At 46.2% G+C, this 16,180-nt stretch overlaps 1 protein-coding gene across 2 annotated transcripts in view; it reads left to right on the top strand.

The window, feature by feature from the left end:
• LOC134936125 (complement C3-like) overlaps positions 1-16,180 on the top strand; it is a 674,806-nt gene that overhangs the window by 471,468 nt on the left and 187,158 nt on the right. For both annotated transcript variants that reach the window (XM_063931038.1, XM_063931039.1), the window contains exons 21-22: positions 9,944-10,150; positions 10,374-10,440. In XM_063931038.1, coding sequence (XP_063787108.1) covers positions 9,944-10,150; positions 10,374-10,440 — 274 coding nt within the window. The remainder of the gene's footprint in view (positions 1-9,943; positions 10,151-10,373; positions 10,441-16,180) is intronic.

Raw genomic sequence — 16,180 nt, forward strand, 5'->3', positions numbered from 1 at the left:
GCCAATATAGTTTTAAGAGACTTGTTTTTCCTATAAAATACCTGAGGTTTAGTTGGTAAAAGTGTGCTTAGTATATGATCTTGTTTTAGAATTCTGTAGTTACGTCCAACTATGGACTTAATCTCCTGAGCACATTTATTATATTTACTGACAAAAGAAAAAAATGTTCATTTTCATCCAGCTGTAGTCGTTTTTTCTGAAATAATTTTTGTCTTTCCATATTGTAAACTTCATTATAGGCTGTCTATAAGATAAATTCAGGGTATTCTCTAGTTTTAAGTGAATCTATTAATTCCTTGGCTTGTACAGTAAAGGTCTCCAGATCTATACAATTTCATATCAGTCGCAATAGTTGACCTTTGGGATAATTGCTCTTCCATGGTAAATAGTGTGAGCTTTTGTAATGTAAATATATGAATTGGTATTGACTGTTTTCACATAATTTGATGTAACTATTTGGTTATTTATTAGTTCAAGGGTCCGGTACAGGAAGTCCACTCAATTCCGGTGATATGTGGACGTGAATGATAAATTATATACAGTAAATTTGTGTTTAAACTGGTGACAAAGGAATTTAGACAAATTTAAATCCCCATCCCAAATAATCATCATTATAACGGCCATAGAAGACCAGGGAAGCCTCCCAGTCATCCACCCACACATGGGTATTTTCAGAATCATCCATGTATAGGTTGGCATAACTGTAGGCGAACTTGGTCCCCATGGCCATTCCCATCACCTGTAAATACAAGTGATCCAGAAAAATAAAATAATTGTGTGAGAGAATAAAGGAAATACAGTGTAAAAGGAATGACCTGTGATCCACAATGAGATCACCATCCAGATTTAGATATTTGGAAATGACATCATATCCTGCAGAATGGGGAATATGTGTATATAGGGCCTGTACATCTAGAGTCAAGAATGCATCAAAATCTTTCCACTTTAGGTCAAACACTGATGGTCAACATGGTCAAAAGGTCGACATGGAGAATAGGTCAGCATTTAAAAGGTCAACAGTGCTTATGGTCAACAGGTACAAAAGGTTGACAGGTGCAAATGGTCAACACACATATGGTCGACACAGATTTTTTTTGGGTTTAGCATTTTAATAAACATTTTTATACTTTACAATCCACGTGGACTATGATTGAGAATAGTAACCTGCCCAAAGCATGGCGAGCAAAGTGAGGGATTGTGGTACACTAATTAGGGCTCCAAGTGCTTTGATGGCGAAAACGACCCCAAAAAACTTAAAATGTTGTGTCAACCTTTTTTGTTTCAACCTTTTCTCATGTCAACCTTTTCATGTGTCAACCTTTTGACTCTGTCGACCAATAGTGGTCGAAATAATGACTGTAGACCTTTGTAACGTAGATCTGGTGATCCATACCCCATACAGCACATGAGCGGTAGAACTAAATCAACAACTGCGCATACATATACAATGTAAGTGCAGAATTACATCTCATTCCTTAAAATTGTTGTTTCTGGGTGGTGACTGGTTAGTGAGCATATGGGCACATGAAACTGTCCCATTTAATGGGCTTGCCATGGGTGAATAAGCCGAGGGATCTTTCTCTGACGTCCTAGTGGATGCTGGGACTCCGTCAGGACCATGGGGAATAGCGGCTCCGCAGGAGACAGGGCACAAAATTTAAAAGTTTGACCACTAGGTGGTGTGTACTGGCTCCTCCCCCTATGACCCTCCTCCAAGCCTCAGTTAGGTTTTTGTGCCCGTCCGAGCAGGGTGCAATCTAGGTGGCTCTCCCAAAGAGCTGCTTAGAAAAAGTTTGTTAGGTTTTTTATTTTCAGTGAGTCCTGCTGGCAACAGGCTCACTGCAACGAGGGACTTAGGGGAGAAGAAGTGAACTCACCTGCGTGCAGGATGGATTTGCTTCTTAGGCTACTGGACACTAGCTCCAGAGGGACGATCACAGGTACAGCCTGGATGGGTCACCGGAGCCGCGCCGCCGACCCCCTTGCAGATGCCGAATAGAGAAGAGGTCCAGAAACCGGCGGCAGAAGACGTCTCAGTCTTCATGAGGTAGCGCACAGCACTGCAGCTGTGCGCCATTGCTCTCCGCACACTTCACACCAGCGGTCACTGAGGGTGCAGGGCGCTGGGGGGGGCGCCCTGGGCAGCAATGTAATATACCTATTCTGGCTAAAATATATCACATATAGCCCCTGGGGCTATATGGATGTATTTAACCCCTGCCAGGTTCCAAAAAAACCGGGAGAAGAAGCCCGCCGAAAAGGGGGCGGGGCCTATTCTCCTCAGCACACAGCGCCATTTTCCTGCCCAGCTCCGCTGCGAGGAAGGCTCCCAGGACTCTCCCCTGCACTGCACTACAGAAACAGGGTAAAAACAGAGAGGGGGGGCACTTATTGGCGATATTTATAATATTTGAGCTGCTATAAAGGGAACACACTTATTAAGGTTGTCCCTATATATATTTATAGCGCTTGGGTGTGTGCTGGCAAACTCTCCCTCTGTCTCCCCAAAGGGCTAGTGGGGTCCTGTCTTCTATCAGAGCATTCCCTGTGTGTCTGCTGTGTGTCGGTACGTGTGTGTCGACATGTATGAGGACGATGTTGGCGTGGAGGCGGAGCAATTGCCTGTAATGGTGATGTCACCCCCTAGGGAGTCGACACCAGAATGGATGGCTTTGTTTATGGAATTACGGGATAGTGTCAGCACGCTACAAAAGTCGGTTGACGACATGAGACAGCCGGCAAACCAGTTAGTACCTGTCCAGGCGTCTCAGACACCGTCAGGGGCTGTAAAACGCCCTTTACCTCAGTCGGTCGCCACAGACCCAGACACTGACACTGAATCCAGTGTCGACGGTGAAGAAACAAACGTATTTTCCAGTAGGGCCACACGTTATATGATCACGGCAATGAAGGAGGCTTTGCATATGTCTGATACTGCAAGTACCACAAAAAGGGTTATTATGGGGTGTGAAAAAACTACCGATAGTTTTTCCTGAATCAGAGGAACTGAATTAAGTGTGTGATGAAGCGTGGGTTACCCCAGATAGAAAACTGCTAATTTCAAAGAAGTTATTGGCATTATACCCTTTCCCGCCAGAGGTTAGGGCGCGCTGGGAAACACCTCCTAGGGTGGATAAGGCGCTCACACGCTTATCAAAGCAAGTGGCGTTACCGTCTCCTGATACGGCCGCCCTCAAGGATCCAGCTGATAGGAGGCTGGAGAATACATTGAAAAGTATATACACACATACGGGTGTTATACTGAGACCAGCAATCGCCTCAGCCTGGATGTGCAGTGCTGGCGTGGCTTGGTCGGAGTCACTGTCTGAAAATATTGATACCCTGGATAGGGACAGTATTTTACTGACTATAGAGCAGTTAAAGGATGCATTTCTTTATATGCGAGATGCACAGAGAGATATTTGCACTCTGGCATCAAGGGTAAGTGCGATGTCCATATCTGCCAGAAGAAGTTTATGGACGCGCCAGTGGTCAGGTGATGCGGATTCCAAACGCAGGCTTTTCAGCCGCAGTCCTTTCGTTCCTATAAGAACAAACGAGCAAAAGGACATTCCTATTTGCCCCGAGGCAAATGAAAGGGTAAGAGACTGCAACAAGCAGCTCCTTCCCAGGAGCAGAAGCCCTCCCCGGCTTCTACAAAGGCGTCAGCATGACGCTGGGACCTTACAAGCAGACTCAGGGGCGGTGGGGGGTCGCCTCAAACATTTCAGCGCACAGTGGGCTCACTCGCAGGTGGACCCCTGGATCCTGCAGGTAGTATCTCAGGGTTACAGGTTGGAATTCGAGAAGTCCCCTCCTCGCCGTTTCCTAAAGTCTGTTTTGCCAACGTCTCCCTCCGACAGGGCGACGGTATTGGAGGCCATTCACAAGCTGTATTCTCAGCAGGTGATAGTCAAGGTACCCCTCCTACAACAGGGACAGGGGTATTACTCCACGCTATTTGTGGTACCGAAGCCGGACGGCTCGGTAAGACCGATTCTAAATCTAAAATCTCTGAACCTGTACATACAAAAATTCAAGTTCAAGATGGAGTCACTCAGAGCAGTGATAGCGAATCTGGAAGAAGGGGATTTTATGGTGTCCTTGGACATCAAGGATGCTTACCTTCATGTTCCAATTTGTCCTTCACACCAAGGGTACCTCAGGTTCGTGGTCCAAAACTGTCATTATCAGTTTCAGACGCTGCCGTTTGGATTGTCCACGGCACCCCGGGTCTTTACCAAGGTAATGGCCGAAATGATGATCCTTCTTCGAAGAGAAGGCATCTTAATTATCCCTTACTTGGACGATCTCCTGATAAGGGCAAGATCCAGAGAACAGCTGGAGGTCGGAGTAGCACTAACCCAAGTAGTGCTCCAACAACACGGGTGGATTCTGAATTTTCCAAAATCCCAACTGATCCCGACGACACGTCTGTTGTTCCTAGGGATGATTCTGGACACTGTTCAGAAAAAGGTATTTCTTCCGGAGGAGAAAGCCAGGGAGTTATCCGATCTAGTCAGGAACCTCCTAAAACCAGGAAAAGTATCTGTGCATCAATGCACAAGAGTCCTGGGAAAAATGGTAGCTTCTTACGAAGCGATTCCATTCGGCAGATTACATGCACGAACTTTTCAGTGGGATCTGCTGGACAAATGGTCCGGATCGCATCTGCAGATGCATCAGCGGATAAAATTGTCCACAAGGACAAGAGTGTCTCTGCTATGGTGGTTGCAGAGTGCTCATCTGTTAGAGGGCCGCAGATTCGGCATACAGAACTGGGTCCTAGTGACCACGGATGCCAGCCTGAGAGGCTGGGGAGCGGTCACACAGGGAAGAAACTTCCAGGGCGTGTGGTCAAGCCTGGAGACGTCTCTTCACATAAATATACTGGAGCTAAGAGCAATCTACAATGCTCTAAGCCTGGCAAAACCTCTGCTTCAGGGTCAGCCGGTGTTGATTCAGTCGGACAACATCACGGCAGTCGCCCACGTAAACAGACAGGGCGGCACAAGAAGCAGGAGGGCAATGGCAGAAGCTGCAAGGATTCTCCGCTGGGCAGAAAATCATGTGTTAGCACTGTCAGCTGTGTTCATCCCGGGAGTGGACAACTGGGAAGCAGACTTCCTCAGCAGACACGATCTGCACCCGGGAGAGTGGGGACTTCATCCAGAAGTCTTCCACATGATTGTGGTCCATTGGGAAAGACCAATGGTGGACATGATGGCGTCCCGCCTCAACAAAAAACTGGACAGGTATTGCGCCAGGTCAAGAGACCCTCAGGCAATAGCTGTAGACGCTCTGGTAACACCATGGGTGTACCAGTCAGTGTATGTGTTTCCTCCTCTGCCTCTCATACCAAAAGTATTGAGAATTATACGGCAAAGGGGAGTAAGAACGATACTCGTGGCTCCGGATTGGCCAAGAAGAACTTGGTACCCGGAACTTCAGGAGATGCTCACGGAAGATCCGTGGCCTCTACCTCTAAGACGGGACCTGCTTCAGCAGGGACCGTGTCTATTCCAAGACTTACCGCGGCTGCGTTTGACGGCATGGCGGTTGAACGCCGAATCCTAAGGGAAAAAGGCATTCCGGAAGAGGTCATCCCTACCCTGGTAAAAGCCAGGAAGGAGGTGACTGCACAACATTATCACCGCATTTGGAGAAAATATGTTGCGTGGTGTGAGGCCAGGAAGGCCCCGACGGAGGAATTTCAACTGGGTCGATTCCTACATTTCCTGCAAACAGGATTGTCTATGGGCCTCAAATTAGGGTCCATTAAGGTTCAAATTTCGGCCCTGTCGATTTTCTTCCAGAAAGAATTGGCTTCAGTTCCTGAATTCCAGACTTTTGTAAAAGGAGTACTACATATACAGCCCCCGGTTGTGCCCCCAGTGGCACCGTGGGATCTTAATGTAGTTTTGGATTTTCTCAAATCCCATTGGTTTGGCGCCCATCCCAAGTGCGGATTGTCTGCAATACTTGTACATAGTTATTGTTACAAAAAAATCGGGTTGTTATTGTTGTGAGCCGTCTGTTCAGAGGCTCCTACGTTTGTCATACTGTTAACTGGGTTCAGATCACAAGTTGTACGGTGTGATTGGTGTGGCTGGTATGAGTCTTACCCGGGATTCAAAATCCTTCCTTATTGTGTACGCTCGTCCGGGCACAGTGTCCTAACTGAGGCTTGGAGGAGGGTCATAGGGGGAGGAGCCAGTACACACCACCTAGTGGTCAAACTTTTAAATTTTGTGCCCTGTCTCCTGCGGAGCCGCTATTCCCCATGGTCCTGACGGAGTCCCAGCATCCACTACGGACTACGAGAAATAGATTTATCGGTAAGTAAAATCTTATTTTTGCACCGAGCATGCAGTGAGTGCATATGCTTATGGTAACAATTGCAGCTGCATATAGATAAACAGTGTGCACAATGACATTAAATTTGCATTTGCATGGATCTACTGAGAGCAGAAAAAAGCGGTTGCAGATGCGGTAGCAGATGCCTCTAAGTATCAGGCCCCACAAAACCAAAAAGTTACTGGTGGTGAGGACTTTTTACTGGCAGTTCCAAGAACCATTAAAGGCCCGATTCACAGTCTCACATAATGCTGACATTCATATACGGTAGTGATTTTTTTGCAGCTTGAGGATTTCTAAAGGCTCGTATGGCACATGAATTGCACAGGGAGGACAGGACAAAAGCAGTGTCTCCTACCTTTTTTCAGTAGGGAAGCTGCCGCTACCTATGCCAGAGAGGAGAAAGACAGCTCTGGACAGCTGGGTCCCAGCTCTTGCACAATGGAGCTGACAGGTGCTGGGTCCTAGCGCTTGCGTACAAGGGGCGGTTTCAGTGCACATGTGCAAACCCCTAGCTTCTATGGACTGCATTGTCTGCAGGCCATAGAAGCGGGACTGGGCTGACAATCTGGAAGGGTGTGGCTTCCTACAGGAAGCCAGCTCTCCACTAATCGCAATCCGGTCTGGCAGTTCCAAAGGAAGGAAACACCTTCAATGGGACTGTCTGTCCTGTGGGTGACTGTTACTGTTACTCCAGTGCTTTGGCTTGTTAAACTGTCTGTCCTTTTTTAATATTAAAAATAAGGGTGGGTACGAGGGCCCAAAGACCATTGCATCTTGCACCACTCTTCTTTTCATTGTACTTTACTAGGCTGTACTTTACTGGGGCAATGTTGATGGTCTTCTAGTTTTTGCAAGGCCCATGACTCTGATGTACTTACTTTCTAGCTATATCTGTTACATTAATCAATCAATCAATCGATCGATCAATCAATCAATCAATCAATCAATCATATAGTTCACCTAGTTTCCACTACATCTTTGTCAGGCCCATGTCTCCATTTTACTTTTCTTTTTAGTTATAACTGTTTAAATTATCAATAACTCAATCAATCAATTACCTAGCTTCCACTAAATAAATCCTCTACCTCCATTTACATGTACTGGCCTCAGGGCTCTTATCTAGTTCTCCTTTACCTGTGCTGGCCTCATACCTGTGATCTAGTTCTTGATTAATGAACGCAATCTATGAGGTCATATACTTTATTAAGCTGCTGTGTCACTATATTTCATAGATGTGCTATAGTCTTTTAAATTGCTATGTGTTTGGCTAAAGTAAGCAACAGAGCAGCACTACAGTCAGCTCATTGCAGCCATTGACCAATATTGGTGAAAGCAATATTGTGAGCTGGAAGTTGTAAAAATTGGCTGGAAATGACTGGATATGAATGTTGTTGTTGATGTTAATAATACTGTAAGCACAAAACAGCTCCAAACTACATGATTTTAGGTGTTTTATCAGTGTTGAAAGACAATCAGATCCAAAACTAATGATAGTTTTGCCAAAACTAAAACGTGGGAGTCTGTGACAATATCTAGTTGTGGCCACATATGGAGTTGCATGTGACTCAGATTTAGGCCCATAATGAAGGCACTCATTATGAATCATATAATGTGCAAATAACATTAAAAATTCTCTCATGGAGTCTTTCATCTGGGCTGCAACCTGCTAATCAAACCTACAGTAGGCCACATCTTTGGCTTATCTACTACTACCTGGACATTCATCTTCTGTAAAGCCATCTTCCATTTTTGCTTCCTGGACCTATTACAGTATGTCCCTCATGCTTGCTCCCCTAACTTGGATCTCACTGACTGGTAAATATAGGATCCTCCAAACAGTGCCACTTGTGTACTTTGGCATAACCCTCATATCTTTATTTTATGCATGCTCCCCATAATCCTCTTCAGGCGGCCCCTGGATTCCTGCCTGATGTCCTCCTTTACCCATGCACCGCAAACCACTCTTTGCTGACAAGGCTACTCACACTGGGCTCCGCTACTGACTGCTCCTTCAACTTCTGCACCACTATCTGACCTTCTTATTCTAGCTGCCTGGATCTCTCCTCTGTAGCCATTCTTGGCCTGCACATTAAACTGCTATTAATCTTCTCCCCTCACTAGGACTCCATTACATTACCGTCTCTGTCATTTCTACCTGGTTATTCTCATTTTTAGCCACACTAAAATTGCATCTCACTATTGCCATTGCTATTCCTGTTTCTCCTCCCCAAGTTCCTCTCATCCACACTGTTTTATCTCCCATACTTATGATCTTGACATTCAAATGCTCCACCACATTTTCCTTCCTGTTCCTCCACCCCCTTTTATCCTTGCATCTTCACTTGTCTCTACTCCTCTGTATCCCTCCTCCCCTTGGTACTATCCCCCAACTTTCACCTCCTTTCACTTTGAATCACCTCTCTTAACTCCCCCTATATCTCTGCCCCACTCCCCCCATTAAGTCCCAAACTTTCCTTTCTCTTACAAACACCTCTCCCAAACTCCAAATGCCTGTTGCTCTTCTCTCTCTTACTCTTCCAGTGGTATTTCCCCTTTTTGCTTCTGCTTGTGCCCCAACCCAACACTCTCCCCATAACCAAATCTGTCTCACTATCAGCAAACGTGACAATCTCATTTACATATCTGCCCTCCACTCTGCCCTCTGAAATAAAGTCTGTCTGTAACAAGCAGGCACCCACCCATGAACCATTCCTCTCCAATTCCATCAACAGCTTAGCCTTTCTGATTATTGTATCTCTCTGTCTCACACCACTTCTACCACCACCCTCTCCCCTAGTGGACTCTTATATAGTACACCGCATCACCAGGTTTAGCAAGGTGACAGTGTGGTAGTCCTTTTTCTTTTCTTTTCATGCCCTCAGAACCCTTCCATTCATTGTATTCTAACACGATTCATGCAATTTGCCTCTTCCTTGCCACTCACCTTCACCTTTGCTGTAATTTATTGCCCTCCCTGGTTCAGTCTCCAAAGTAATTGATAACTTTGCTGCCTGTTTCCCTAACTTCCTTTTTTCTGACCTTACCTTTCTCATCTTAGGTTATTTCAATACTCCTACTGATGTCCTCCCCGGTATCCGGTCTCTAGGTCGACCATACCTAGGTCGACAATGTCTAGGTCGACAACTATTGGTTACAGTAAGTAGGGCGACATGGTTTCTAGGTCGACATGTTCTAGGTCAACATTACAGAAGGTTGACATGAGTTATTCACATTTTTTTAACTTTTTCATGCTTTACGATCCACATGGACTACAACTGGGAATGGAAACCCTCCTGAAGCATGGCGAGCGAAGCGAGCCTTGCAAGGGGATGCGGTGCACTCATTAGGGTTCCTGGTCACTCTACAGAGAAAACGACACAACCCCCCCCAACAAAACTCATGTCGACCTACTTACTGTTGGCCAATAGTGGTCAACCTAGACACTGTAGACCTAAGTGTGGTTGACCCTATGAATCACACCCGTCCTCCCCCACTGTTGATGGGGCAGTAGTTACAGTTCAAGTTTATGGCGTAGACATATATCTCATATTCCCCTCACATTTATCTTTTCAATTTGGTGTAGGTGCGTGTAGAGTGGACGTATAATGAAGCATTCTGCAGTCTCTCCACTAGTAAAAAGAAATATCGCCAAGAGGTAACCATTGAAAAAGAATCTTCAGTGGCTTTACCTTTTACTATTGTGCCCATATCCTTGGGCTATCATGAAGTGGAAGTGAAAGCAACCGTTGCATTTGGCTCAGATGGTGTCAGGAAGATGTTGAAGGTCGTGGTGAGTAATAGAGATGGTTATGATGCAGTTCTTGCTTTTGAGACTAAAGTATCTCTTAGATGTAAAAGTCTGCAGCAATAATGATTACTTTAAATTACCACATGAGTATTTTGCTAAGAGAGTACAATGATCAGCATTCACTACCTCACATATAGGCATCTTCATTCCAGCTTCATGGACACCACTACACATCTCTGAGGCAGTAAACTTATTTTTATTTCAGCCGGAAGGAAGGCGCATAGCATATAATCTGAAAACTGTGACTTTGGATCCCGAAGTAAAAGGCAGAGGTGTGTATTTTTTTTTTAACTCTGTCAGTTTGCATAGTTGTGCTGAGTTTTTGCTGTTAGGCTTAATTGACTAAGTGCACCAGATGCGCAGTGAACAATTACTTGGTTCTCCAAGAGTGCACACATATGGGCCACCCAGTACATATCAAGGTACAGGCCTAAGTATCCACATTGTCACCTCTGTAAGTCCTGGGAGAACTTGCTTATCCCGGGAATGGCGGCTGTTATAGGTGAAACCCGTTATAGTCAGTTCAGGAGACACATGGTATCTAGCTGTGCCCTAACAGTGGCCTAAACTAATCTAATCATAAGAGTGATGTACTGTAAATGGCCAATCATGTGTGTTTGAATTGTTATCTTCCTTGGGAAAGGAAATGCACTTGTCCACTATAGCATTCAGTTTGCACAAACTATGTCCTGATAAAGTCATAAGACGGAAAGAGATTTCCATCATGGCAAGAACATCTGCACAGCTCAGAACATCCTGAAGAATAACCTTTTGAGACCTTTATATCTCATTAATCTGCAATCTCGCTCTACAAAACGGAATCTAGCTTAGAAAACTGCTCTGCGTGCTTACTGAGTGCTAGAGAATCATTAGAAACAGGCTTCCCTTCTCTTTATGGGTGGCTTAGAATCACACAGCGCTTTAGCAGTGGCGTCACTTACCCAATTCACACCTGGTACGGTAAGTGTAGTCCATACGCGTGCCATAGCTACATGCCGCTAAAAAGGATGCATGGCTTCGTTGGATGGGGTCATGGCTAAGCATCTCAACCCCAGGTTTTCATCACCACGGGGGTCTGGGAGATGCCAGCTTCCCCCAGAGACTGCCTTGACTGCAGTGCCGGCTTCTACACAATGATAGGAGCCAGGTGCTGCACAAAATGTTACGTTGCAGCACCCAGCTACTGTCACTGAGCAGGAGCCAGCACCCCCAGGAGTGGCCCACACCCCCATTGTGATGCAGCTGACTTTAGATATATGCCTAGTATATTCTGATAACACTCCCACAAGTCAGGATGGTTACGTGTGCTGTCATTGTTGCTACCACCAAATTCTATGCAAAGTTAGATTTGACCGAGTTCTGTATGACTAGGACAGAGAAAACTGAATACATTTGCAGGTGCAAATACAGGATTTCCAGAGAGGGTTTCCAAATGTAATCCACAATCTCCATTCCGCAGAACACTGGAGCAAGTGCGGGAGTCAAGGGGAGCAGTAAAAGAACCTAATACTAACCCTGGACATATATGTACACGTTGGTCTTTTCATACACTGGATAGTGTATGGAATACAGTATTAATAATTAACACTGTAAATGGTGTAGATGGTTCAAGCAAGTGTGTCCCAAGCTCAGTCCTCAAGGCGCACTAACTGTCTTGGTTTTAGTGATATGCATGCTTGAGCACAGATGGTTAACATAACTAAGTTATTAATTAAATCACCTTGTATGGCTACACGTAAGCCCTGCACTGTAATTGTGTCTTGAGAACAATGGTTGGGAACCCCTGGTATAGGTTTTATCAGACATATTGATCTAATATAAACATTAGTGATTCTGAAAAGGTTAAACATAAACCAATAGAAGACAGTACTGCACTTTCTAAGCACACATTCTCCCACCTCATAGTAAGGTGCCTGTCTCTTCTTCCTGGCAGCTACTCTCTAGTAAAGTGCACTGATTGAGCACTCATGTCTCCACATACAGCAGACTTGGTGGAAGAAGCTGCTACACTGGGCATGTGCAGTAACTCTGTTCTGTCCCATAAACTGCATGTTGTGGCAGCAGCTCTATTCATTTTATTATATACTATTGCTACCGTGGTCATAGGGCCTAATTCAGATTTGATCGCAGCAGCAAATTTGTTAGCTAATGGGCAAAACCGTGGGGCGAATTCAGACCTGATCGCTAGGCTGTGTTTTCGTACAGCGGGTGAGTATTTACCCAGCACAGAAACAATATAACCCACCCAAATCTAACTCTCTCTGCACATGTTACATCTGCCCCTCCTGAAGTGCATATGGTTTTGTTCATTTGCTAACAAATTTGCTGCTGTGGTCAAATCCCACACAGTAATGCCCCTTCTACCATATTATGCCATCCACCGCAACGACTGTGATACATTATGCCCTACAGTAAAGCTTCTAATGACTTTTAAATGACCTGCTTGTTGCCAGGGCCAGGGTTTCATGCGCTGGGTGTCACGCTCGTTGCCAGGGGTTTCATGCATTGGGTGTCATGCTCGTTGCCAGGGGTTTCATGCACTGGGTGTCACGCTCGTTGCCAGGGGTTTCCTGCGCTGGGTGTCATGCTCGTTGTCAGGGGTTTCATCAGGGATAGATTGGCCTATGAGGATACCGGGAAGGATCCCGGGAGGCCGACCGTACTGCGGGGCCGATTGCCGCATGTGGCACCGCCCCCGCATAGAGCTTCCCTCAGCACTATATCTGGCAGCCAGCAGAACCTATCAGAGGCCGCAGCTTGGAGGAGCTCTGTCACTGTATAGTCTGTCATCTCACGTGACAGAGCTCCTGCAGTCACCAGTAACAGTTTCCGGCAGCCTCACAGCACACAGGGTGTGTCTGTCTCCTCTCCTGCTCTCTCTGCTACACTCCCGACCCCTTCTCACACATACTCCACCCCCATCTGTTCCCTCCCCCACCCACGGCACCCCCCATCCCCCACCCGCGGCACCCCTCCCCCACCCGCGGCACCCCCCTCCCCCACTCACGGCACCCCATCCCGCACCTGCAGTATAATATGAGTAACGTATGTTGATGTGCGCTGTAACGTGCCGCCACTGTGCGCTGTAATGTGAGCAACGGTTGTCACTGTGCGCTGTAACGTGACGCTGCTGTGTGCTGTAATGTGACCCCACTGTGCGCTGTAATGTGAGTAACGGTTGTCACTGTGCGCTGTAACGTGACGCTGCTGTGTGCTGTAATGTGCCGCCACTGTGCGCTGTAATGTGAGTAACGGTTGTCACTGTGCGCTATAACGTGACGCTGCTGTGTGCTGTAATGTGACGGCACTGTATGCTGTAATGTGACGGCACTGTGCGCTGTAATGTGAGTAACGGTTGTTGCTGTGCACTGTAAAGTGATGCTGCTGTGCGCTGTAATGTGACGCCACTGTGCGCTGTAATGTGAGTAACGGTTGTCGCTGTGCGCTGTAATGTGACACCACTGTGCGCTGTAATGTGAGTAACGGTTGTCGCTGTGCGCTGTAACGTGACGCTGCTGTGCACTGTAATGTGAGTAACGGGTGTCGCTCTGCACTGTAATGTGATGCCACTGTGCGCTGTAATGTGAGTAACGGCAGTCGCTGTGCGCTGTAATGTGCCGCAGCTGTGCACTGTAATGTGACGCCGGTGTGTGCAGTAATGTGAGTAACGAATGTCGCTGTGTGCTGTAATGTGACGCCACTGTGCGCTATAATGTGACGCCACTGTGCACTGTAATGTGACGCCACTGTGCACTGTAATGTGACGCCGCTGTGTGCTGTAATGTGACGCCGCTGTGTGCTGTAATGTGATGCCGCTGTGTGCTGTAATGTGACGCTGCTGTGTGCTGTAATGTGACGCCGCTGTGCACTGTAATGTGACGCCACTGTGCACTGTAATGTGACGCCACTGTGCACTGTAATGTGACACCACTGGCACTGTAATGTGACGCCACTGGCACTGTAATGTGAGTAATGGACGTCGCTGGGCGTTGTAATGTGAGTAACGTATGCTGCTGGGCGGTGCAATGTGATGCCGCTGTACGGTGTAATGTGAATAACAGATGCTGATGTGCGGTGTATTGTGAATTGGATCTATTCTATGGCCACAACCCCATATTTTTTGACACGCAGCTTTGGTGCGCCCTGTCAATATTTTATTTATGTGGTTACCCTGAGGCTGCAACATATGCGTTACTGTATAGGATATCCTATTCATTACAGCATAGTGAATTACAGGTCATCGGTGCAGAAGAATGTTGGCCATACACTAGGTACGAATACACAATATTGACGCGCGGATCGACCCATTTCATGTTTTGGGTGCAATTACGATGCGATGCGTGTCCCCGTGGGTCACACGTCGCATCAACTGATCATGTGTGCTGCACATATGATCAGTCGATCTGGGTGGGGGTCAATTGCGGATCATACGATAGATCGTAAGGTGCATAAGCAACTTACGTTCTATCGCACGTCAGGGAGCTGGCGGGGGAGGTCGTCGGACAAAACGCATCTAATGCGAGTTGTACTAATATATGGCCAGCAGAAAAGTATTTTAGTATAAACTTAATGGGATTCTTCTAGTTTACTTAAAGCAAATCACAAATGAGTACACAATTTGAATTTCCTGCATAGAATCTTAGATTTTATTATACATACACTTACAGGTATAATAGGTACACTTACAGGTATAATACATACACTTACAGGTATAATAGGTACACTTACAGGTATAATACATTAGTGATGAGCGGGTTCGGTTCCTCGGAATCCGAACCCGCCCGAACTTCAGCTTTTTTTACACGGGTCCGAGCAGGCTCGGATCCTCCCGCCTTGCTCGGTTAACCCGAGCGCGCCCGAACGTCATCATCCCGCTGTCGGATTCTCGCGAGGCTCGGATTCTATCGCGAGACTCTGATTCTATATAAGGAGCCGCGCGTCGCCGCCATTTTCACACGTGCATTGAGATTGATAGGGAGAGGACGTGGCTTGCGTCCTCTCCGTTTAGAATAGAAATAGATAGAGAGTGAGAGTGAGATACTTGATTTACTGGAGCTTAGGAGTACTCAGAGAGTGCAGAGTTTACTAGTGACTGACCACTGACCACTGACCACCAGTGCAGTTTTATTATTATTTAATATAATCCGTTCTCTGCCTGAAAAAAAACGATACACAGTGACACAGTATACCATATCTGTGCTCAGCCTCAGTGTGCTGCATCATCTATGTATATCTGACTGTGCTGAGTGCTCACTGCTCACACAGCTTAATTGTGGGGGAGACTGGGGAGCAGTTATAGCAGGAGTACATATTTAACAGTGCACACTTTTGCTGCCAGAGTGCCACTGCCAGTGTGACTGACCAGTGACCACTGACCACCAGTATATTGTGATTGTCTGCCTGAAAAAGTTAAACACTCGTCGTGTGGTGTTTTTATTCTATAAACGCATTCTGCTGACAGTGTCCAGCAGGTCCGTCATTATATAATATATACCTGTCCTGCAGTAGTGATATATATATATTTTTTATATCATTATCATCCAGTCTATATTAGCAGCAAACGCAGTAGGGTAGTCCACGGCTGTAGCTACCTCTGTGTCGGCAGTCGCTCGTCCATCCATAATTGTATACCACCTACCTGTGGTGGTTTTTTTTTCTATCTTCTTGATACTAGTAGCTTACTTTAGGAGTCTGCAGTGCTGACAGTGTCCAGCAGGTCCGTCATTATATAATATATACCTGTCCGGCTGCAGTAGTGATATATATATTTTTTATATCATTATCATCCAGTCTATATTAGCAGCAGACGCAGTACGGTAGTCCACGGCTGTAGCTACCTCTGTGTCGGCAGTCGCTCGTCCATCCATAATTGTATACCACCTACCTGTGGTGGTTTTTTTTTCTATCTTCTTGATACTAGTAGCTTACTTTAGGAGTCTGCAGTGCTGACAGTGTCCAGCAGGTCCGTCATTATATAATATATACCTGTCCGGCTGCAGTAGTGATATATAT

This window comes from Pseudophryne corroboree, chromosome 6, assembly GCF_028390025.1.
Source record: "Pseudophryne corroboree isolate aPseCor3 chromosome 6, aPseCor3.hap2, whole genome shotgun sequence".
Classification (NCBI taxonomy): Eukaryota; Metazoa; Chordata; class Amphibia; order Anura; family Myobatrachidae; genus Pseudophryne; species Pseudophryne corroboree.